At 47.9% G+C, this 25,000-nt stretch overlaps 1 protein-coding gene across 2 annotated transcripts in view; it reads right to left on the bottom strand.

Moving 5' to 3' along the window:
- Nucleotides 1–25,000, bottom strand: part of LOC110516810 (paladin) — a 160,428-nt gene that overhangs the window by 72,101 nt on the left and 63,327 nt on the right. For both annotated transcript variants that reach the window (XM_036959867.1, XM_036959868.1), the window contains exons 7-17: nucleotides 23,952–24,027; nucleotides 20,539–20,690; nucleotides 17,368–17,455; nucleotides 17,172–17,276; nucleotides 16,191–16,286; nucleotides 15,623–15,757; nucleotides 12,973–13,089; nucleotides 12,632–12,811; nucleotides 8,233–8,430; nucleotides 5,718–5,858; nucleotides 3,895–3,966 (exon numbers count right to left, since the gene is read on the bottom strand). In XM_036959867.1, the coding sequence (XP_036815762.1) occupies nucleotides 3,895–3,966; nucleotides 5,718–5,858; nucleotides 8,233–8,430; nucleotides 12,632–12,811; nucleotides 12,973–13,089; nucleotides 15,623–15,757; nucleotides 16,191–16,286; nucleotides 17,172–17,276; nucleotides 17,368–17,455; nucleotides 20,539–20,690; nucleotides 23,952–24,027 (1,360 nt within the window). The remainder of the gene's footprint in view (nucleotides 1–3,894; nucleotides 3,967–5,717; nucleotides 5,859–8,232; nucleotides 8,431–12,631; nucleotides 12,812–12,972; nucleotides 13,090–15,622; nucleotides 15,758–16,190; nucleotides 16,287–17,171; nucleotides 17,277–17,367; nucleotides 17,456–20,538; nucleotides 20,691–23,951; nucleotides 24,028–25,000) is intronic.

Raw genomic sequence — 25,000 nt, 5'->3', positions numbered from 1 at the left:
GGACATAATACACACACAGACTGACTGTCAGACAGGACAGAATACACACACAGACTGACTGTCAGACAGGACAGAATACACACACTGACTGTCAGACAGGACAGAATACACACACTGACTGTCAGACAGGACAGAATACACACACACACTGACTGTCAGACAGGACATAATACACACAGACTGACTGTCTGACAGGACAGAATACACACACGGACTGCCAGACAGGACAGAATACACACACGGACTGTCAGACAGGACAGAATACACACACGGACTGCCAGACAGGACAGAATACACACACTGACTGTCAGGCAGGACAGAATACACACACGGACTGCCAGACAGGACAGAATACACACACGGACTGTCAGACAGGACAGAATACACACACTGACTGTCAGACAGGACAGAATACACACACAGACTGTCAGACAGGACAGAATACACACACGGACTGTCAGACAGGACAGAATACACACACAGACTGACTGTCAGACAGGACATAATACACACACAGACTGACTGTCAGACAGGACATAATACACACACAGACTGTCAGACAGGACAGAATACACACACTGACTGTCAGACAGGACAGAATACACACACAGACTGACTGTCAGACAGGACAGAATACACACACACTGACTGTCAGACAGGACAGAATACACACACAGACTGACTGTCAGACAGGACATATTACACACACTGACTGTCAGACAGGACAGAATACACACACTGACTGTCAGACAGGACAGAATACACACACAGACTGACTGTCAGACAGGACAGAATACACACACACTGACTGTCAGACAGGACAGAATACACACACAGACTGACTGTCAGACAGGACATAATACACACACAGACTGACTGTCAGACAGGACATAATACACACACAGACTGACTGTCAGACAGGACATAATACACACACAGACTGACTGTCAGACAGGACATAATACACACACAGACTGACTGTCAGACAGGACAGAATACACACACACTGACTGTCAGACAGGACAGAATACACACACAGACTGACTGTCAGACAGGACAGAATACACACACAGACTGACTGTCAGACAGGACAGAATACACACACACTGACTGTCAGACAGGACAGAATACACACACAGACTGACTGTCAGACAGGACATAATACACACACAGACTGACTGTCAGACAGGACAGAATACACACACTGACTGTCAGACAGGACAGAATACACACACTGACTGTCAGACAGGACAGAATACACACACACACACTGACTGTCAGACAGGACAGAATACACACACACACTGACTGTCAGACAGGACAGAATACACACACACACACTGACTGTCAGACAGGACAGAATACACACACAGACTGACTGTCAGACAGGACATAATACACACACAGACTGACTGTCAGACAGGACAGAATACACACACACTGACTGTCAGACAGGACAGAATACACACACACACTGACTGTCAGACAGGACAGAATACACACACAGACTGACTGTCAGACAGGACATAATACACACACTGACTGTCAGACAGGACAGAATACACACACACACACTGACTGTCAGACAGGACAGAATACACACACACACTGACTGTCAGACAGGACAGAATACACACACACACACTGACTGTCAGACAGGACAGAATACACACACAGACTGACTGTCAGACAGGACATAATACACACACAGACTGACTGTCAGACAGGACATAATACACACACTGACTGTCAGACAGGACAGAATACACACACTGACTGTCAGACAGGACAGAATACACACACACACTGACTGTCAGACAGGACAGAATACACACACACACTGACTGTCAGACAGGACAGAATACACACACACACTGACTGTCAGACAGGACAGAATACACACACACTGACTGTCAGACAGGACAGAATACACACACACTGACTGTCAGACAGGACAGAATACACACACACACTGACTGTCAGACAGGACCTCAGCACCTCAGAACACCCCCTGGACAGGACACTTGTCTATCACCTCAGTACCCCCCCTGGACAGGACACGTCTATCACCTCAGTACACCCCCTGGACAGGACACTAGTCTATCTCCTCAGTACACCCCCTGGACAGGACACTAGTCTATCACCTCAGTACACCCTGGACAGGACACTAGTCTATCACCTCAGTACACCCCCTGGACAGGACACTAGTCTATCACCTCAGTACAACCCCTGGACAGGACACTAGTCTATCACCTCAGTACACCCCCTGGACAGGACACGTCTATCACCTCAGTACACCCCCTGAACAGGACACTAGTCTATCTCCTCAGTACACCCCCTGGACAGGACACTAGTCTATCACCTCAGTACACCCCCTGGACAGGACACGTCTATCACCTCAGTACACCCCCTGGACAGGACACTAGTCTATCTCCTCAGTACACCCCCTGGGCAGGACACTAGTCTATCACCTCAGTACACCCTGGACAGGACACTAGTCTATCACCTCAGTACAACCCCTGGACAGGACACTAGTCTATCACCTCAGTACACCCCCTGGACAGGACACGTCTATCACCTCAGTACACCCCCTGGACAGGACACTAGTCTATCTCCTCAGTACACCCCCTGGACAGGACACTAGTCTATCACCTCAGTACACCCCCTGGACAGGACACGTCTATCACCTCAGTACACCCCCTGGACAGGACACTAGTCTATCTCCTCAGTACACCCCCTGGACAGGACACTAGTCTATCACCTCAGTGCACCCTGGACAGGACACTAGTCTATCACCTCAGTACACCCCCTGGACAGGACACTAGTCTATCACCTCAGTACAACCCCTGGACAGGACACTAGTCTATCACCTCAGTACCCCCTGGACAGGACACTAGTCTATCACCTCAGTACACCCCCTGGACAGGACACTAGTCTATCACCTCAGTACCCCCTGGACAGGACACTAGTCTATCACCTCAGTACACCCCCTGGACAGGACACTAGTCTATCACCTCAGTACACCCCCTGGACAGGACACTAGTCTATCGCAGGGCCTTACCCCTGGACAGGACACTAGTCTATCACCTCAGTACCCCCTGGACAGGACACTAGTCTATCACCTCAGACTAGTGTCCTGTCCAGGGGGTGTACTATCACCTCAGTACACCCCCTGGACAGGACACTAGTCTATCGCAGGGCCTTACCCCTGGACAGGACACTAGTCTATCACCTCAGTACCCCCTGGACAGGACACTAGTCTATCACCTCAGTACACCCCCTGGACAGGACACTAGTCTATCACCTCAGTACACCCCCTGGACAGGACACTAGTCTATCGCAGGGCCTTACCCCTGGACAGGACACTAGTCTATCACCTCAGTACCCCCTGGACAGGACACTAGTCTATCACCTCAGTACACCCCCTGGACAGGACACTAGTCTATCACCTCAGTACACCCCCTGGACAGGACACTAGTCTATCGCAGGGCCTTACCCCTGGACAGGACACTAGTCTATCTCCTCAGTACACCCCCTGGACAGGACACTAGTCTATCACCTCAGTACCTCCTGGACAGGACACTAGTCTATCTCCTCAGTACACCCCCTGGACAGGACACTAGTCTATCACAGGGCCTTACCCCTGGACAGGACACTAGTCTATCACCTCAGTGACAAGCAGAGATGTATCATGTCCCATTTTTACAGACCTTGGTGTGACTTTGTCAGCCAGACTATTCCAGACCAGAGGAGAATCCTGTCTGTTAGGTGGTTGCTAGGCCACTACAGCTCTAACACTGAGCTGTAGCACTATAGTCTATGTGGTCAATCTAAAAACTCGTATGTTTCATTCAAACCCTCTTTTGGTAAAAGTCTCTTATGTTTGTTACTCACCTTGAATTCTCCCTTTGTGTACTTGGCATCAGGAACACTGACAATCTCATCGTCACCAAACTCAGGAAAGCCCTATGGCAGAAACAAACCAACAGCGGATGAACATGGCTGTTTTAATACTGGTTTAACAGTTCTGGTAACATCTTCAATGTGTTTATTACACAGCAAATAAAAGTGAAAAGGGACTATTCCTGGAATATAGGTTGGTATTCCAGTATAGACTCTTACAGTGAGAAGTGTAGTCTTACATTGAAGTGCCAGACAGTGAGAAGTGTAGTCTAACAGTGAAGTGCCAGACAGTGAGAAGTGTAGTCTTACAGTGAAGTGCCAGACAGTGAGAAGTGTAGTCTTACATTGAAGTGCCAGACAGTGAGAAGTGTAGTCTTACAGTGAAGTGCCAGACAGTGAGAAGTGTAGTCTAACAGTGAAGTGCCAGACAGTGAGAAGTGTAGTCTTACAGTGAAGTGCCAGACAGTGAGAAGTGTAGTCTTACAGTGAAGTGCCAGACAGTGAGAAGTGTAGTCTTACAGTGAAGTGCCAGACAGTGAGAAGTGTAGTCTTACAGTGAAGTGCCAGACAGTGAGAAGTGTAGTTTCACATTGAAGTGCCAGACAGTGAGAAGTGTAGTCTTACAGTGAAGTGCCAGACAGTGAGAAGTGTAGTCTTACAGTGAAGTGCCAGACAGTGAGAAGTGTAGTTTCACATTGAAGTGCCAGACAGTGAGAAGTGTAGTCTTACATTGAAGTGCCAGACAGTGAGAAGTGTAGTCTTACAGTGAAGTGCCAGACAGTGAGAAGTGTAGTCTTACAGTGAAGTGCCAGACAGTGAGAAGTGTAGACTTACATTGAAGTGCCAGACAGTGAGAAGTGTAGTCTTACATTGAAGTGGCAGACAGTGAGAAGTGTAGTCTAACAGTGAAGTGCCAGACAGTGAGAAGTGTAGTCTTACATTGAAGTGCCAGACAGTGAGAAGTGTAGTCTTACAGTGAAGTGCCAGACAGTGAGAAGTGTAGTCTTACAGTGAAGTGCCAGACAGTGAGAAGTGTAGTCTTACAGTGAAGTGCCAGACAGTGAGAAGTGTAGTCTTACAGTGAAGTGCCAGACAGTGAGAAGTGTAGTTTCACATTGAAGTGCCAGACAGTGAGAAGTGTAGTCTTACAGTGAAGTGCCAGACAGTGAGAAGTGTAGTCTTACAGTGAAGTGCCAGACAGTGAGAAGTGTAGTTTCACATTGAAGTGCCAGACAGTGAGAAGTGTAGTCTTACATTGAAGTGCCAGACAGTGAGAAGTGTAGTCTAACAGTGAAGTGCCAGACAGTGAGAAGTGTAGTTTTACATTGAAGTGCCAGACAGTGAGAAGTGTAGTCTTACAGTGAAGTGCCAGACAGTGAGAAGTGTAGTCTTACATTGAAGTGCCAGACAGTGAGAAGTGTAGTTTCACATTGAAGTGCCAGACAGTGAGAAGTGTAGTCTTACATTGAAGTGCCAGACAGTGAGAAGTGTAGTCTTACAGTGAAGTGCCAGACAGTGAGAAGTGTAGTCTTACAGTGAAGTGCCAGACAGTGAGAAGTGTAGACTTACATTGAAGTGCCAGACAGTGAGAAGTGTAGTCTTACATTGAAGTGGCAGACAGTGAGAAGTGTAGTCTAACAGTGAAGTGCCAGACAGTGAGAAGTGTAGTCTTACATTGAAGTGCCAGACAGTGAGAAGTGTAGTCTTACAGTGAAGTGCCAGACAGTGAGAAGTGTAGTCTTACAGTGAAGTGCCAGACAGTGAGAAGTGTAGTCTCACAGTGAAGTGCCAGACAGTAAGAAGTGTAGTCTTACATTGAAGTGCCAGACAGTGAGAGCAGCTATGACCATGGCCGTGGTGGTCCTTCCCTTGCCGTTGGAGCAGTTGAACACGAAGGCTGAGTGAGAGTCCTCTGCCAAGGTACTCTTCATGGCCTCCAAGAGCTGGTCAAAGTCCTGAGTAAAACAACACACAGGCACACACACACACACACACACACACACACACACACACAGGCGCACACGCACACACAGGCGCACACACACACACAGGCAAAATTCAATTCTATCATTCATAAAACATGTAATAACATTCAACACCACTAGAGGGAGAGCAAAGATTTCCATTTTCACCCACATATCAGCCCCATGAAAACCTGTTACTGTCCTCATATCAGCCCCATGAAAACCTGTTACTGTCCTCATATCAGCCCCATGAAAACCTGTTACTGTCCTCATATCAGCCCCATTAAAACCTGTTACTGTCCTCATATCAGCCCCATGAAAACCTGTCACTGTCCTCATATCAGCCCCATGAAAACCTGTCACTGTCCTCATATCAGCCCCATGAAAACCTGTCATTGTCCTCATATCAGCCCCATGAAAACCTGTTACTGTCCTCATATCAGCCCCATGAAAACCTGTTACTGTCCTCATATCAGCCCCATGAAAACCTGTTACTGTCCTCATATCAGCCCCATGAAAACCTGTCACTGTCCTCATTTCAGCCCCATGAAAACCTGTTACTGTCCTCATATCAGCCCCATGAAAACCTGCCACTGAAGTGCCTCCACAAAACCATAACCTGTGTGTGCGCGTGTGTGTGTGTGCGTGCGTGTGTATATGTGTGTGTGTGTGTGTGTATATATACAGTGCCTTGCGAAAGTATTCGGCCCCCTTGAACTTTGCGACCTTTTGCCACATTTCAGGCTTCAAACATAAAGATATAAACTGTATTTTTTTGTGAAGAATCAACAACAAGTGGGACACAATCATGAAGTGGAACGACATTTATTGGATATTTCAAACTTTTTTAACAAATCAAAAACTGAAAAATTGGGCGTGCAAAATTATTCAGCCCCTTTACTTTCAGTGCAGCAAACTCTCTCCAGAAGTTCAGTGAGGATCTCTGAATGATCCAATGTTGACCTAAATGACTAATGATGATAAATACAATCCACCTGTGTGTAATCAACTCTCCGTATAAATGCACCTGCACTGTGATAGTCTCAGAGGTCCGTTAAAAGCGCAGAGAGCATCATGAAGAACAAGGAACACACCAGGCAGGTCCGAGATACTGTTGTGAAGAAGTTTAAAGCCGGATTTGGATACAAAAAGATTTCCCAAGCTTTAAAACATCCCAAGGAGCACTGTTCAAGCGATAATATTGAAATGGAAGGAGTATCAGACCACTGCAAATCTACCAAGACCTGGCCGTCCCTCTAAACTTTCAACTCATACAAGGAGAAGACTGATCAGAGATGCAGCCAAGAGGCCCATGATCACTCTGGATGAACTGCAGAGATCTACAGCTGAGGTGGGAGACTCTGTCCATAGGACAACAATCAGTCGTATATTGCACAAATCTGGCCTTTATGGAAGAGTGGCAAGAAGAAAGCCATTTCTTAAAGATATCCATAAAAAGTGTTGTTTAAAGTTTGCCACAAGCCACCTGGGAGACACACCAAACACGTGGAAGAAGGTGCTCTGGTCAGATGAAACCAAAATTTAACTTTTTGGCAACAATGCAAAACGTTATGTTTGGCGTAAAAGCAACACAGCTGAACACACCATCCCCACTGTCAAACATGGTGGTGGCAGCATCATGGTTTGGGCCTGTTTTTCTTCAGCGGGACAGGGAAGATGGTTAAAATTGATGGGAAGATGGATGGAGCCAAATACAGGACCATTCTGGAAGAAAACCTGATGGAGTCTGCAAAAGACCTGAGACTGGGACGGAGATTTGTCTTCCAACAAGACAATGATCCAAAACATAAAGCAAAATCTACAATGGAATGGTTCAAAAATAAACATATCCAGGTGTTAGAATGGCCAAGTCAAAGTCCAGACCTGAATCCAATCGAGAATCTGTGGAAAGAACTGAAAACTGCTGTTCACAAATGCTCTCCATCCAACCTCACTGAGCTCGAGCTGTTTTGCAAGGAGGAATGGGAAAAAATGTCAGTCTCTCGATGTGCAAAACTGATAGAGACATACCCCAAGCGACTTACAGCTGTAATCGCAGCAAAAGGTGGCGCTATAAAGTATTAACTTAAGGGGGCTGAATAATTTTGCACGCCCAATTTTTCAGTTTTTGATTTGTTAAAAAAGTTTGAAATATCCAATAAATGTCGTTCCACTTCATGATTGTGTCCCACTTGTTGTTGATTCTTCACAAAAAAAATACAGTTTTATATCTTTATGTTTGAAGCCTGAAATGTGGCAAAAGGTCGCAAAGTTCAAGGGGGCCGAATACTTTCGCAAGGCACTGTATATATATATGTGTGTGTGTGTGTGTGTGTGTGTGTGTGTGTGCAGCGTCTGTCTTTACCTCCTCCTTGGGAGCGCAGCAGTCTGCCAGAGGGATACGTTTATAGAACAGTCCCTGGTGTGTTCTCTGGTACTGCTTGAACACCTCCTGGACCGTCAGACAGCTTTTAAACATCTTCATCTGTTTCTCCTGCTCCAGAGTCACCTCCAGCCACTTCTGGGCTCTCTGAACCTCCTCTCCCAGGGCCGTCTCTAGTTTCTGGGGTCGGAGGAGGAGGGACAGTCAGACTGGGGCTCACTTTACTTCACCGACTTTATTGTCCACGTAAGGTTAGGGTCACTTAGTACCGCTATGTACTGGGGGTTAGGGTTAGTTAGTACCTCTATGTACTGGGGGTTAGGGTCACTTAGTACCGCTATGTACTGGGGGTTAGGGTTAGTTAGTACCTCTGTGTACTGGGGGTTAGGGTTAGTTAGTACCTCTGTGTACTGGGGGTTAGGGTTAGTTAGTACCGCTATGTACTGGGGGTTAGGGTTAGTTAGTACCTCTATGTACTGGGGGTTAGGGTTAGTTAGTACCGCTATGTACTGGGGGTTAGGGTTAGTTAGTACCTCTATGTACTGGGGGTTAGGGTTAGTTAGTACCTCTATGTACTGGGGGTTAGGGTTAGTTAGTACCTCTATGTACTGGGGGTTAGGGTTAGTTAGTACCTCTATGTACTGGGGGTTAGGGTTAGTTAGTACCTCTATGTGTGGGGTTAGGGTCACTTAGTACCGCTATGTACTGGGGGTTAGGGTCACTTAGTACCACTATGTACTGGGGGTTAGGGTTAGTTAGTACCTCTATGTACTGGGGGTTAGGGTTAGTTAGTACCTCTGTGTACTGGGGGTTAGGGTTAGTTAGTACCTCTATGTACTGGGGGTTAGGGTTAGTTAGTACCTCTATGTACTGGGGGTTAGGGTTAGTTAGTACCTCTGTGTACTGGGGGTTAGGGTTAGTTAGTACCTCTATGTACTGGGGGTTAGGGTTAGTTAGTACCTCTATGTACTGGGGGTTAGGGTTAGTTAGTACCTCTATGTACTGGGGGTTAGGGTTAGTTAGTACCTCTATGTACTGGGGGTTAGGGTTAGTTAGTACCTCTATGTACTGGGGGTTAGGGTCACTTAGTACCACTATGTACTGGGGGTTAGGGTTAGTTAGTACCTCTATGTACTGGGGGTTAGGGTCACTTAGTACCGCTATGTACTGGGGGTTAGGGTTAGTTAGTACCTCTATGTACTGGGGGTTAGGGTTAGTTAGTACCTCTATGTACTGGGGGTTAGGGTTAGTTAGTACCTCTATGTACTGGGGGTTAGGGTTAGTTAGTACCTCTATGTACTGGGGGTTAGGGTTAGTTAGTACCTCTATGTACTGGGGGTTAGGGTTAGTTAGTACCTCTATGTACTGGGGGTTAGGGTTAGTCAGTACCTCTATGTGTGTTGGTTTAGGGTTAGTTAGTACCTCTGTGTGTGTGGGGTTAGGGTCTGGGTTAGGTAGTACCTCTGTGTGTGTGTGGGGTTAGGGTTAGGTAGTACATCTATATGTGTTGGTTTAGGGTTAGTTAGTACCTCTGTGTGTGTGGGGTTAGGGTTAGTCAATACCTCTGTGTGTGTGGGGTTAGGGTTAGTTAGTACCTCTATGTGTGTGGGGTTAGGGTTAGTTAGTAACTCTGTGTGTGCGGTTATGGTTAGGGTTAGGTAGTACCTCTATGTGTGTGGGGTTAGGTAGTACCTCTGTGTGTGGGGTCTGGGTTAGTTAGTGCCTCTGTGTGTGTGGGGTCTGGGTTAGTTAGTACCTCTGTGTATGGGGTTATGGTTATGGTTAGGTAGTACCTCTGTGTGTGTGTGGGGTTAGGGTTAGTTAGTACCTCTGTGTGTGGGGGGTCTGGGTTAGTTAGTACCTCTGTGTATGGGGTTATGGTTATGGTTAGGTAGTACCTCTGTGTGTGTGGGGTTATGGTTAGGGTTAGGTAGTACCTCTGTGTGTGTGGGGTTAGGGTCTGGGTTAGGTAGTACCTCTGTGTGTGTGTGTGGGGTTAGGGTTAGGTAGTACCTCTGTGTGTGTGTGTGGGGTTATGGTTAGGGTTAGGTAGTTCCTCTGTGTGTGGGGTTAGGGTTAGGTAGTACCTCTGTGTGTGTGGGGTTAGGGTTAGGTAGTTCCTCTGTGTGTGGGGGTTAGGTAGTACCTCTGTGTGTGGGGTTAGGGTTAGGTAGTACCTCTGTGTGTGTGGGGTCTGGGTTAGTTAGTACCTCTGTGTGTGTGGGATCTGGGTTAGTTAGTACCTCTGTGTATGGGGTTATGGTTATGGTTAGGTAGTACCTCTGTGTGTGTGTGGGGTTAGGGTCTGGGTTAGGTAGTACATCTGTGTGTGTGTGGGGTTAGGGTTAGGGTTAGGTAGTACCTCTGTGTGTGGGGTTAGGGCCTGGGATAGGTAGTACCTCTGTGTGTATGTGTGTGGGGTTAGGGTTAGGTAGTACCTCTGTGTGTGGGGTTATGGTTAGGGTTAGGTAGTTCCTCTATGTGTGTGGGGTTAGGTAGTACCTCTGTGTGTGTGGGGTTAGGTAGTTCCCCTGTGTGTGTGGGGTTAGGTAGTACCTCTGTGTGTGTGGGGTTAGGTAGTTCCTCTGTGTGTGTGGGGTTAGGTAGTACCTCTGTGTGTGTGGGGTTAGTTAGTACCTCTGTGTATGTGTGTGGGGTTAGGGTTAGGTAGTACCTCTGTGTGTGCGGTTATGGTTAGGGTTAGGTAGTACCTCTGTGTGTGGGGTTAGGTAGTACCTCTGTGTGTGGGGTTATGGTTAGGGTTAGGTAGTTCCTCTGTGTGTGTGGGGTTAGGTAGTACCTCTGTGTGTGGGGTTAGGTAGTACCTCTGTGTGTGGGGTTAGGGTTAGGTAGTACCTGTGTGTGTGGGGTCTGGGTTAGTTAGTACCTCTGTGTATGGGGTTAGGGTTAGGGTTAAGTAGTACCTCTATGTGTGTGGGGTCTGGGTTAGTTAGTACCTCTGTGTGTGGGGTTATGGTTAGGGTTAGGTAGTTCCTCTGTGTGTGTGGGGTTAGGTAGTACCTCTGTGTGTGGGGTTAGGGTTAGGTAGTACCTCTGTGTGTGTGGGGTCTGTGTTAGTTAGTACCTCTGTGTATGGGGTTATGGTTAGGGTCAAGTAGTACCTCTGTGTGTGGGGTTAGGGTTAGGTAGTACCTCTGTGTGTGGGGTTAGGGTTAGGTAGTACCTCTGTGTATGGGGTTATGGTTAGGGTTAGGTAGTACCTCTGTGTGTGGGGTTAGGGTTAGGTAGTACCTCTGTGTATGGGTTTATAGTTAGGGTTAGGTAGTACCTCTGTGTGCATGAGGTCTGGGGTGAGGACATGGATGTGTTAGTACACCAATAGTATGTGGACACCTGCTATTCAAACATCTCATTCCTAAATCACAGGCATTAATATGGATTTGTTCCCCCCTCTGCTGCTATAACAGCCTCCACTCTTCTGGGAAGGCTTTCCACTAGATGTTGGAATGTTGCTGTGAGGACTTGCTTCAATTCAGCCACAAGCACATTAGTGAGGTCTGGGGCAGTGGTGTTGGGCGATTAGGTCTGGCTCACAGTCGGCGTTCCAACTCATCCCAAAGGTGTTCGATGTGGTTGAGGTCAGGGTTCTGCAGGCCAGTCAAGTTCTTCCACACCGATCTTGACAAACTATTTCTGTATGGACCTCGCTTTGTGGACAGGGGCATTGTTATGCTGAAACAGGAAAGGGCCTTCCTCAAACTGTTGCCACAAAGTTGGTAGCATAGAATCGTATAGAATGTCATTGTATGCTGTAGCGTTACGATTTCCCTTCACTGAAACTAAGGGGCCTAGCCCGAACCCTGAAAAAGAGCCCCAAACCATTATTCCTACTCCACCAAACTTTACAGTTTGAACTATGCATTCAGGCAGGCAGCGTTCTCCTGGCATTCGCCAAACCCAGATTCGTCCGTCGGACTGCCAGATGGTGAAGTGTGATTCGTCACTCCAGAGAACACGTTTCCACTGCTCCAGAGTCCAATGGCAGTGAGCTTTACACCACTCCAGCCAACAGGTGGCATTGCACATGGTGATCATAGGTTTGTGTGCGGCTGCTCATCCATGGAAACCCATTTCATGAAGCTCCTGACGAACAGTTATTGTGGTGATGTTGCTTCCAGAGGCAGTTTGGAACCCGGTAGTGAGTGTTGCAACCGAGGCCAAACAATTCTTTACGCGCTACGCGCTTGAAAGTCACTGGGCTCTTCAGTAAGGCCATACTACTGCCAATGTTTGTCTATGGAGATTGCATGGCCGTGGGCTCGATTTTTTTACACCTGTCAGCAACAGGTGTGGCTGAAATAGCCTAATCCACTAATGTGAAGGGCTGTCCACATACTGCTGTAAATATAGTGTATAGTACCTCTATCTGCGTGGGGTCTGTGGCGGGGACAGGGATGTGTTGTCCCATACAGGAAGGTTCTCTGGGGGTGAAGATCTGTCCGTTCCCCTCCAGAACCAGCTCCTCCTGCAGGTTGACCCACAGGACGTGGCTGTACTTCCTCTTCTCATCCGTCAGGTGGGTCAACACCGCACCCGTCGCCTACAGAACACACAACCCGTTCAGTTCAGCTTCACAGACAAACGTACAGGATCAACTGGGGGCGTCCTCAAAAGTCATGTCTGCTAAAGAGAAACGGCTGAAATGAGCATTTTGGACGTTTGACCAGATGTGATATGCTACGGGCTTGGTGTTGATCATACCTCTGATGTAGGCTGAGACATGCCGTAGACAGGCATCTTGGGGACTCTTCTGAAGTTAGCCACCTTCATCTCCTTCACTGTGCTGAGTATGTCTGGAGACAGGTACTCATGAGCAACCTGCGGGCACGCACACACACACAGTAAGTCAATAAGATAATGAGTTAGATTTCCAGTGATTGTATTCATTACACAAGGCAAACAAACATGAACTGAGTGTGATGTCCTGCAGTGGGTCTGACTGAGTGTGATGTTCTGCAGTGGGTCTGACTGAGTGTGATGTCCTGCAGTGGGTCTGACTGAGTGTGATGTTCTGCAGTGGGTCTGACTGAGTGTGATGTCCTGCAGTGGGTCTGACTGAGTGTGATGTTCTGCAGTGGGTCTGACTGAGTGTGATGTCCTGCAGTGGGTCTGACTGAGTGTGATGTCCTGCAGTGGGTCTGACTGAGTGTGATGTCCTGCAGTGGGTCTGACTGAGTGTGATGTCCTGCAGTTGGTCTGACTGAGTGTGATGTTCTGCAGTGGGTCTGACTGAGTGTGATGTCCTGCAGTGGGTCTGACTGAGTGTGATCTCCTGCAGTGGGTCTGACTGAGTGTGATGTTCTGCAGTGGGTCTGACTGAGTGTGATGTTCTGCAGTTGGTCTGACTGAGTGTGATGTTCTGCAGTGGGTCTGACTGAGTGTGATGTTCTGCAGTGGGTCTGACTGAGTGTGATGATCTGCAGTGGGTCTGACTGAGTGTGATGTTCTGCAGTGGGTCTGACTGAGTGTGATGTTCAGCAGTGGGTCTGACTGAGTGTGATGTCCTGCAGTGGGTCTGACTGAGTGTGATGTTCTGCAGTGGGTCTGACTGAGTGTGATGTTCTGCAGTGGGTCTGACTGAGTGTGATGATCTGCAGTGGGTCTGACTGAGTGTGATGTTCTGCAGTGGGTCTGACTGAGTGTGATGATCTGCAGTGGGTCTGACTGAGTGTGATGTCCTGCAGTGGGTCTGACTGGGTTCCATGTTCTGCAGTGGGTCTGACTGAGTGTGATGTTCTGCAGTGGGTCTGACTGAGTGTGATGATCTGCAGTGGGTCTGACTGAGTGTGATGTTCTGCAGTGGGTCTGACTGAGTGTGATGTCCTGCAGTGGGTCTGACTGGGTTCCATGTTCTGCAGTGGGTCTGACTGAGTGTGATGTTCTGCAGTGGGTCTGACTGAGTGTGATGTTCTGCAGTGGGTCTGACTGAGTGTGATGATCTGCAGTGGGTCTGACTGAGTGTGATGATCTGCAGTGGGTCTGACTGAGTGTGATGATCTGCAGTGGGTCTGACTGAGTGTGATGTCCTGCAGTTGGTCTGACTGAGTGTGATGTTCTGCAGTGGGTCTGACTGAGTGTGATGTCCTGCAGTGGGTCTGACTGAGTGTGATCTCCTGCAGTGGGTCTGACTGAGTGTGATGTTCTGCAGTGGGTCTGACTGAGTGTGATGTTCTGCAGTTGGTCTGACTGAGTGTGATGTTCTGCAGTGGGTCTGACTGAGTGTGATGTTCTGCAGTGGGTCTGACTGAGTGTGATGATCTGCAGTGGGTCTGACTGAGTGTGATGTTCTGCAGTGGGTCTGACTGAGTGTGATGTTCAGCAGTGGGTCTGACTGAGTGTGATGTCCTGCAGTGGGTCTGACTGAGTGTGATGTTCTGCAGTGGGTCTGACTGAGTGTGATGTTCTGCAGTGGGTCTGACTGAGTGTGATGATCTGCAGTGGGTCTGACTGAGTGTGATGTTCTGCAGTGGGTCTGACTGAGTGTGATGATCTGCAGTGGGTCTGACTGAGTGTGATGTCCTGCAGTGGGTCTGACTGGGTTCCATGTTCTGCAGTGGGTCTGACTGAGTGTGATGTTCTGCAGTGGGTCTGACTGAGTGTGATGTTCTGCAGTGGGTCTGACTGAGTGTGATGATCTGCAGTGGGTCTGACTGAGTGTGATGATCTGCAGTGGGTCTGACTGAGTGTGATGATCTGCAGTGGGTCTGACTGAGTGTGATGATCTGCAGTGGGTCTGACTGAGTGTGATGTCCTGCAGTGGGTCTGACTGGGTTCCATGTTCTGCAGTGGGTCTGACTGAGTGAGATGATCTGCAGTGGGTCTGACTGAGTGTGATGATCTGCAGTGGGTCTGGCTGAGTGTGATGATCTGCAGTGGGTCTGACTGAGTGTGATGTTCTGCAGTGGGTCTGACTGAGTGTGATGATCTGCAGTGGGTCTGGCTGAGTGTGATGATCTGCAGTGGGTCTGACTGAGTGTGATGTCCTGCAGTGGGTCTGACTGAGTGTGATGTTCTGCAGTGGGTCTGACTGAGTGTGATGATCTGCAGTGGGTCTGACTGAGTGTGATGATCTGCAGTGGGTCTGACTGAGTGTGATGTCCTGCAGTGGGTCTGACTGAGTGTGATGATCTGCAGTGGGTCTGACTGAGTGTGATGTTCTGCAGTGGGTCTGACTGAGTGTGATGATCTGCAGTGGGTCTGACTGAGTGTGATGTTCTGCAGTGGGTCTGACTGAGTGTGATGTTCTGCAGTGGGTCTGACTGAGTGTGATGTTCTGCAGTGGGTCTGACTGAGTGTGATGTCCTGCAGTGGGTCTGACTGAGTGTGATGTCATTTGGTGGGAGGTTCTCACCAGAACGCGGGCTCCCTTGGTGACGAGATCAGGTGGAGCGGAGAGTTCTGATAGGTCCATACAGGCCAGCAGGCGGTACACCCAGGGGTGAGCACACAGCCACTGGCTGAAGTTGGACGCAAAGCCAAGAGAATACTGCAACAACACAAAACAGACGTAAAGATTGAGATGTATTTGTTTGCCATGGTAAAAACAGGAAATAATGATTGAGATGTCTGTTTGCCATGGTAAAAACAGGAAATAAAGATTGAGATGTCTGTTTGCCATGGTAAAAACAGACATAAAGATTGAGATGTCTGTTTGCCATGGTAAAAACAGACATAAAGATTGAGATGTCTGTTTGCCATGGTAAAAACAGGACATAAAGATTGAGATGTCTTCGTATTTGAGATGTATTTGGTAAAAACAGGACACTTGTCATCTCAAAGCACAGACAATGACAGACAGAAAACCAGCAGAGTCAATGCTAAATAACATTGGCCTGTAGGTATGTGTGAAAGATAATACTCGCTTGTCAAAAGTAGTGCACTATAAAGGGAATAGGGAACCATTTGGGACAACGCCATACCTGTTCATGAAGGTACGCGTTGAACACAATCAGGTAGAAATAACGTTCCAGGCTCTGGATGGCTCTGTGGAGAAAGTAGTCTTTGGTTGTGCTTCCCTAGAAGAGACAGACATCAAGGAGTCAGACAGTATTCTTATAGCTCCCTAGGAGAGACAGACATCAATGAGTCAGACAGTAGTCTGGTATGCCCCCCTAGAAGAGACAGACATCAAGGAGTCAGACAGTAGTCTTTGGTCGTGCTTCCCTAGGAGAGACAAACATCAAGGAGTCAGACAGTAGTCTTTGGTCGTGCTTCCCTAGAAGATACAGACATCAAGGAGTCAGACAGTAGTCTTATAGCTCCCTAGAAGAGACAGACATCAAGGAGTCAGACAGTATTCTTATAGCTCCCTAGGAGAGACTGACATCAAGGAGTCAGACAGTAGTCTTTGGTCGTGCTTCCCTAGGAGAGACAGACATCAAGGAGTCAGACAGTATTCTTATAGCTCCCTAGGAGAGACAGACATCAATGAGTCAGACAGTAGTCTGGTACGCCCCCCTAGAAGAGACAGACATCAAGGAGTCAGACAGTAGTCTTTGGTCGTGCTTCCCTAGAAGAGACAGACATCAAGGAGTCAGACAGTAGTCTTTGGTTGTGCTTCCCTAGAAGAGACAAACATCAAGGAGTCAGACATTAGTCTGGTACGGCCCCCTAGAAGAGACAGACATCAAGGAGTCAGACAGTAGTCTTATAGCTCCCTAGAAGAGACAGACATCAAGGAGTCAGACAGTAGTCTTATAGCTCCCTAGAAGAGACAGACATCAAGGAGTCAGACAGTAGTCTTATAGCTCCCTAGAAGAGACAGACATCAAGGAGTCAGACAGTAGTCTTATAGCTCCCTAGAATCATAACATCCTAGCTAAGCACAGCAGCATCATATTACTGTATCAGAATCATCAGAGTACTGATAAAGTTTTGATCAATCTGAAACATTAACCCACCTGAATGTGATAATCATCTCCGATCGCTTCCAGCTTCTTCTTATTTTCATACATCGCTTCTTTCATGTTGTGCATTTCTGAACACAGAGCGATCGCTTGGTCAACCTGAAGAACCAAAAGGGACAGTCAATGATTTAGACGCTGGGGAAACTATCACAATGTATCTAACGCGTTAACACATGTCAGCGTCACTCACCTCTTCCATGACCTGTTGGCCTTCAGGAAGTCTGTTGATGAGGGTCTGAATGACTTGGAACAGGGGCTTGGCTTCTGCCTCTTCCGCTCTGCAAAAAAAATAACAAACCGGACAGGCGGCCATCTTTAAAACGCTTCATTACAGTTCAACTACATCACCACTGGTTTATTATGACACTGATCGACCCATCATTTGTTACCTTTATTTAACCAGGCAAGTCAGTTAAGAACAAATTCTTGTTTTCAATGACGGCCTAGGAACAGTGGGTTAACTGCTTTGTTCAGGGGCAGAACGACAAGTTTGTACCTTGTCATCTCGGGGGTTTGAACTTGCAACCTTCCGGTTACTAGTCCAACGCTCTAACCATTGGGCTACCCTGCCGCTACCCTGCCGCCCCCAATATAGGCCTACCCAGTGGGCCAATCTGGTTATACTGATGTAATAATGATGTTAACTCAAGCAGAAAAACAGTTTGCAAACAGAAAACATCATTAACCCATCACGTGGCAAATGTTGCCCTGGGTATAATCTGGATCAATGTCATAGTGATTGTTCTTAATTGTCTGGCAAAATAAAGGTAAACAATGTCTTATAGGCATTGCCTGGCAATACACTACATACACAAAAAGTATGTAGGGACACCCCTTCAAATGAGTGGATTCGGCTAGTTCAGCCACACCCATTGCTGACAGGTGTACAGTCGTGGACAAATGTTTTAAGAATGACACAAATATTAATTTTCACAGTCTGCTGCCTCAGTTTGTTTGATGGCAATTTGCATATACTCCAGAATGTTATGAAGAGTGATCAGATGAATTGTAAAGTCCCTCTTTGCCATGCAAATGAACTGAATCCCCAAAAAACATTTCCATTGCATTTCAGCCCTGCCACAAAAGGACCAGCTGACATCATGTCAGTGATTCTCTCGTTAACACAGGTGTGAGTGTTGACGAGGACAAGGCTGGAGATCACTCTGTCATACTGATTGAGTTCGAATAACAGACTGGAAGCTTCAAAAGGAAGGTGGTGCTTGGAATCATTGTTCTTCATCTGTCAACCATGGTTACCTGCAAGGAAACACGTGCCGTCATCATTGCTTTGCACAAAAAGGGATTCACAGGTTGACAGGTTCACAGGATATTGCTGCCAGTAAGATTGCACCTAAATCAACCATTTATTGGATCATCAAGAACTTCAAGGAGAGTGGTTCAATTGTTGTGAAGAAGGTTTCAGGGTGCCCAAGAAAGTCTAGCCAGCGCCAGGACCGTCTCCTAAAGTTGATTCAGCTGTGGGATCGGGGCACCACCAGTACAGAGCTTGCTCAGGAATGGCAGCAGGCAGGTGTGAGTGCATCTGCGTGCACAGTGAGGCGAAGACTTTTGGAGGATGGCCTGGTGTCAAGAAGGGCAGCAAAGAAGCCACTTCTCTCCAGGAAAAACATCAGGGACAGACTGATATTCTGCAAAAGGTACAGGGATTGGACTGCTGAGGACTGGGGTAAAGTCATTTTCTCTGATGAATCCACTTTCCGATTGTTTGGGGCATCCGGAAAAAAGCTTGTCCGGAGAAGACAAGGTGAGCGCTACCATCAGTCCTGTGTCATGCCAACAGTAAAGAAACCTGAGACCATTCATGTGTGGGGTTGCTTCTCAGCCAAGGGAGTGGGCTCACTCACAATTTTGGCTAAGAACACAGCCACGAATAAAGAATGGTACCAGCACATCTTCAGAGAGCAAATTCTCCCAACCATCCAGGAACAGTTTGGTGACGAACAATGCCTTTTCCAGCATGATGGAGCACCTTGCCATAAGGCAAAAGTGATAACTAAGTGGCTGAGGGGAACAAAACATCAATATTTTGGGTCTATGGCAAGGAAACTCCCCAAACCTTAATCCCATTGGGAACTTGTGGTCAATCCTCAAGAGGCGGGTGGACAAACAAAACCCCACAAATTCTGAAAAACTCCCAAGCATTGATATGCAATAATGAACTGCCATCAGCCAGGATGTGGCCCAGAAGTTCATTTACAGCATGCCAGGGTGGATTGCAGAGGTCTTGAAAAATAAGGGTCAACACTGCAGTATTGACTCTTTGCATCAACTTCATGTAATTGTCAATAAAAGCCTTTGACACTTATGAAATGCTTGTAATTATACTTCAGTATTCCATAGTAACATCTGACAAAAATATCTAGACACTGAAGCAGCAAACTTGTCATTCTCAAAACTTTTGGCCACGACTGTAGAAAATTGAGCACACAGCCATGCAATCTCAGTACACAAACACTGGCACTAGAATGGCCCGTACTGAAGAGCTCAGTGACTTTCAATGTTGCCCCGTCGTAGGATGCCACCTTTCCAACAAGTCAGTTTGTCAAATTTCTTCCCTGCTAGAGTTGCCCCGGTCAACTGTAAGTGCTGTTATTGTGAAGTGGAAACGTCTAGGAGCAACAACGGCTCAGCCGCAAAGTGGTAGGCCACACAAGCTCAGAGAACAGGATCAGCTGGAGTGGTGTAAAGCTCGCCGCCATTGCACTTTGGAGCAGGGGAAACGCGTTCTCTGGAGTGATGAATCACGCTTCATCAGCTGGCAGTCCAACGGAGAAATCTGTTTGGCGGATGCCAGGAGAACACTACCTGCCTGAATGCATAGTGCCAACTGTAAAGTTTGGAGGAGGAATAATGGTCTAGAGCTGTTTTTCATGGTTCGGGCTAAGCCCCTTCGTTCCAGTGAAGGGAAATCTTAATGCTGCAGCATACAATGACATTCTAGACGATTCTGTGCACAAAGCGAGGTCCATGTAGAAATTGTTTGTTGAGATCAGTGTGGAAGAACTTGACTGGCCTGCACAGAGCCCTGACCTTAACCCCATTGAACACCTTTGGGATGAATTGGAACGACGACTGCGAGCCAGACCTAGTCACCCAACATCAGTGTCAGACCTCACTAATGTGCTTGTGGCTGAATGGAAGCAAGTCCCTGCAGCAACATTCCAACATCTAGTGGAAAGTCTTCCCAGGAGAGTGGATGGAGGCTGTCATAGCAGCAAAGGTGGGGCCCAACTCCATATTAATGCCTATGATTTTAGAATGAGATGTTTGACGAGCAGGTGTTCACATACTGTTGTCCATGTAGTGTATCTCTAGGAAAGGGTACAGTTTCCTGTCTTACTGTGGTGGTTCCTGGGTTGTCTTCAGGTGGTTGAGGACCAGGGTCCCCAGGATCATGGCTAGATTGGTCCGCCCTACCCCCACCTGACAGCTGAACAACAGGGCAGGCAGAGGCCTGGAAACATCCCTTCTCAGAGACAGGTTGGGGCTCTCCTGAAAACACGCAACACAAATACAAGGGATTGGAAAACACCACATACAAATGGAAAAGTTGCACTTTAAATCTCTCCTAACTTTATTTGACCAACTCATCTGGAGTTTCTAGCTGTCCTGGAAACCAACAAACACATTTGAAAAGGAATTGGGAGTGTCTGTCTGTTGCTGGTCTCTAGTCTACACCATGACCACGTGACCAAACTATTGGAGGATTCCCATTTGTCAGAAAGAAAAAGACCGGCCTTTTAACCAGCTGTTATTATCACCAAAACTATTAATAAAACCACTGTTTGTTTGGCAGTCTAGTGCAGCTGCTACCAGAAATGGGACGTACATTTTGGCGCCATGTGATTAAGACTGTTTTTTAACTGAAGCTCGCCACCCCAAGCCTGAGCCAGTCTGTGTTACCATGCCAACTCCTTGTCACTCATTGCCATGCCATGGTTTGATGATGAAAGCAATCAAGTTGACAAGAGCACAAGCCGATCTGGGACCCCCCCCCCCCCTTTTCAACCACTGAAACAGGAAGTGTGAAGAAACGTATCAGGAAGCTATCACAGACCTAGCAAACACTGTAGAGCTGCAGGCAGGCAGGCAGGCAGGCAGACAGACAGACAGACACACTCAGCAGTCAGACACACAGCAGTCAGACACTCAGCAGTCAGACACTCAGCAGACAGACACTCAGCAGACAGACACTCAGCAGACAGACACTCAGCAGACAGACACTCAGCAGACAGACACTCAGCAGTCAGACACTCAGCAGTCAGACACTCAGCAGTCAGACACTCAGCAGTCAGACACTCAGCAGTCAGACACTCAGCAGTCAGACACTCAGCAGTCAGACACTCAGCAGTCAGACACTCAGCAGTCAGACACTCAGCAGTCAGACACTCAGCAGTCAGACACTCAGCAGTCAGACACTCAGCAGACAGACACTCAGCAGACAGACACTCAGCAGTCAGACACTCAGCAGACAGACACTCAGCAGACAGACACTCAGCAGACAGACACTCAGCAGTCAGACACTCAGCAGACAGACACTCAGCAGACAGACACTCAGCAGACAGACACTCAGCAGACAGACACTCAGCAGACAGACACTCAGCAGACAGACACTCAGCAGACAGACACTCAGCAGACAGACACTCAGCAGACAGACACTCAGCAGACAGACACTCAGCAGACAGACACTCAGCAGACAGACACTCAGCAGACAGACAGAGATGAAACAGAGCAGAGCAGCAGCAGGAATAACACTCCCAAATACCAACCTATTCCCTAACTACTGCACTACGTTTGACCACTGGAAACAACCACTTTCCAACCACAGAGAACAGGACAGTCTGCCTGTCACTAGAGAAACAGTCACTCCAAAAAAGACTAAACACTTAGAAAGAAAGAAAGTAAGAAGAGCACATCCTGTACAGATGAAGGTGTGAAGTTAGATGTGAGGCTTAATGTCATATTCAGAATAACTATTATGGTTATTGGTGATGGATGGGGCACAGCAGTGCACAGTGTGAGAGTGGGGTCAAACCTCCCATCTTCTGTCTCAGAACCTGGCTGAGAATCTCCAGGTGTTCTAGAATGTTCCACTCATGAATATATTTAATGTCTCCTGTAAACACATCAGGGTAAGTACAGAACATCCTGTCCAGGGGCAGCCCTGCCGGATCACTGCTGTTAGATCAGAGCCTGTAAGGACCTGGGTACAGGAAGTACAGATAATCCTCAGGATGTTTCTAGCAGATGAAAGAAGGCGGGGCCATTGCGCTCAACCACCACTTAAGGACAGGATATAAAGGTGATTGGATGGTGCATCAAATCAACAAACAGTTGAATGAAAAAGGAGGCAGGTTCACATACGAGGTAGACACTCCAAACTGGAAGAGGAAGAAATACGAGTGTGACTACTTTAAGACAAATACAAGAGGGTTTACCCCGAGAACACTAACAACCTCCTCACCCAGAGAACACTAAGGACCTCCTCACCCTGAGAACACTAACGACCTCCTCACCCAGAGAACACTAAGGACCTCCTCACCCAGAGAACACTAACAACCTCCTCACCCTGAGAACACTAACAACCTCCTCACCCAGAGAACACTAAGGACCTCCTCACCCTGAGAACACTAACAACCTCCTCACCCAGAGAACACTAAGGACCTCCTCACCCTGAGAACACTAACAACCTCCTCACCCAGAGAACACTAAGGACCTCCTCACCCTGAGAACACTAAGAACCTCCTCACCCAGAGAACACTAAGGACCTCCTCACCCTGAGAACACTAACAACCTCCTCACCCAGAGAACACTAACAACCTCCTCACCCAGAGAACACTAAGAACCTCCTCACCCCGAGAACACTAAGGACCCTCCTCACCCCGAGAACACTAAGAACCCTCCTCACCCTGAGAACACTAAGGACCTCCTCACCCTGAGAACACTAAGAACCTCCTCACCCCGAGAACACTAAGGACCTCCTCACCCCGAGAACACTAAGGACCTCCTCACCCCGAGAACACTAAGGACCTCCTCACCCCGAGAACACTAAGGACCTCCTCACCCCGAGAACACTAAGGACCTCCTCACCCCGAGAACACTAAGGACCTCCTCACCCCGAGAACACTAAGGACCTCCTCACCCAGAGAACACTAAGGACCTCCTCAACCTGAGAACACTAAGGACCTCCTCAACACTAAGAACCCTCCTCACCCAGACAACACTAAGAACCCTCCTCACCCTGACAACACTAAGAACCCTCCTCACCCTGACAACACTAAGAACCCTCCTCACCCTGACAACACTAAGAACCCTCCTCACCCTGACAACACTAAGAACCCTCCTCACACTGACAACACTAAGAACCCTCCTCACCCTGACAACACTAAGAACCCTCCTCACCCTGACAACACTAAGAACCCTCCTCACCCTGACAACACTAAGAACCCTCCTCACCCTGACAACACTAAGAACCCTCCTCACCCTGAGAACACTAAGAACCCTCCTCACCCTGACAACACTAAGAACCCTCCTCACCCTGACAACACTAAGAACCCTCCTCACCCTGACAACACTAAGAACCCTCCTCACCCTGACAACACTAAGAACCCTCCTCACACTGACAACACTAAGAACCCTCCTCACCCTGACAACACTAAGAACGCTCCTCACCCTGACAACACTAAGAACCCTCCTCACCCTGACAACACTAAGGACCCTCCTCACCCTGACAACACTAAGAACCCTCCTCACCCTGAGAACAGTAACAAAGGCATCAAAATCCTCCTCTAGAGGTGCTCCCTCCATCGGTAGTGGCAGCCGGTAGTACCTGAGAGACAGAGAGAGACAGAGAGAGAGACAAAGAGAGAGACAGAGACAGAGACAGAGACAAAGAGAGAGAGAGAGACAGAGAGAGAGAGAGAGAGAGCGAGAGAGAGAGAGAGAGAAAGAAAGAGAGAAAAATGAGAAAGACCAGAGAAAGAGAGAAAGAACAGAGAGAGTGTTACTGTGTTTTCACAGGAGAAGTCCCATCTATTTTGTCAATATTGCCTTTATGTAGGTCACAACATAGGAAGACAACATTGACCTGGAATGAGACAGACAGTAATAACAGACAACGGGTTACTAATATAATGTCTATGTCCCAACTTGCACCCTATTCCCTATGTAGTGCACTACTCTTGACCAACGGTGGTTGGGAAACCTACGTCTAGAACAAAAGAGGCCACCAGGGAGTTCCAGAGTACAGAGATACATCCCCCCAGGAGGCCTGTTCTGCTCCCTGTCTTTATCACCAGATAACTAGGTCTGTATACACACACACACACACACACACACACACGTAAGTTGAAAAGGCACATTCAAACATGTTCTTTGTTGATGTTATATGGGGTCATCCCTCAGATCCAGATGGTTGTGTGGGAAGGAGAGGGGAGATGTAGACATGTCTGGAGAGGACTGGAGATGGCTGTTCATTACATCTCAATACAAGCTTTGGCTTGGCTCCTCTGATCTGATTACTAACAGGATGCTAAAGGAGGCCTTCCCAAGTGGCACTCTATTCCCCATAGGGCCCTGGACAAAGTAGTGCACTAGATTAATCAAATGGGGTGACATTTGGGACGCAACCAATATCTCTCCTCCCTCGCCTCTCCGGAATGCAGAGGGGGCAGAGAGAGAGGGCAGAAAGAGAGAGGGCAGAGAGAAAGGGCAGAGAGAAAGAGGGCAGAGAGAGGGCAGAGAGAGAGCGCAGAGAGAGGGCAGAGAGAGAGCGCAGAGAGAGAGAGCGCAGAGAGAGAGCG

The sequence above is a fragment of the Oncorhynchus mykiss genome, chromosome 23 (assembly GCF_013265735.2).
Source record: "Oncorhynchus mykiss isolate Arlee chromosome 23, USDA_OmykA_1.1, whole genome shotgun sequence".
NCBI lineage: Eukaryota > Metazoa > Chordata > Actinopteri > Salmoniformes > Salmonidae > Oncorhynchus > Oncorhynchus mykiss.
Note: the sequence above shows the minus strand (reverse complement) of the source record. Positions and strands in the feature narration are given on the sequence as shown.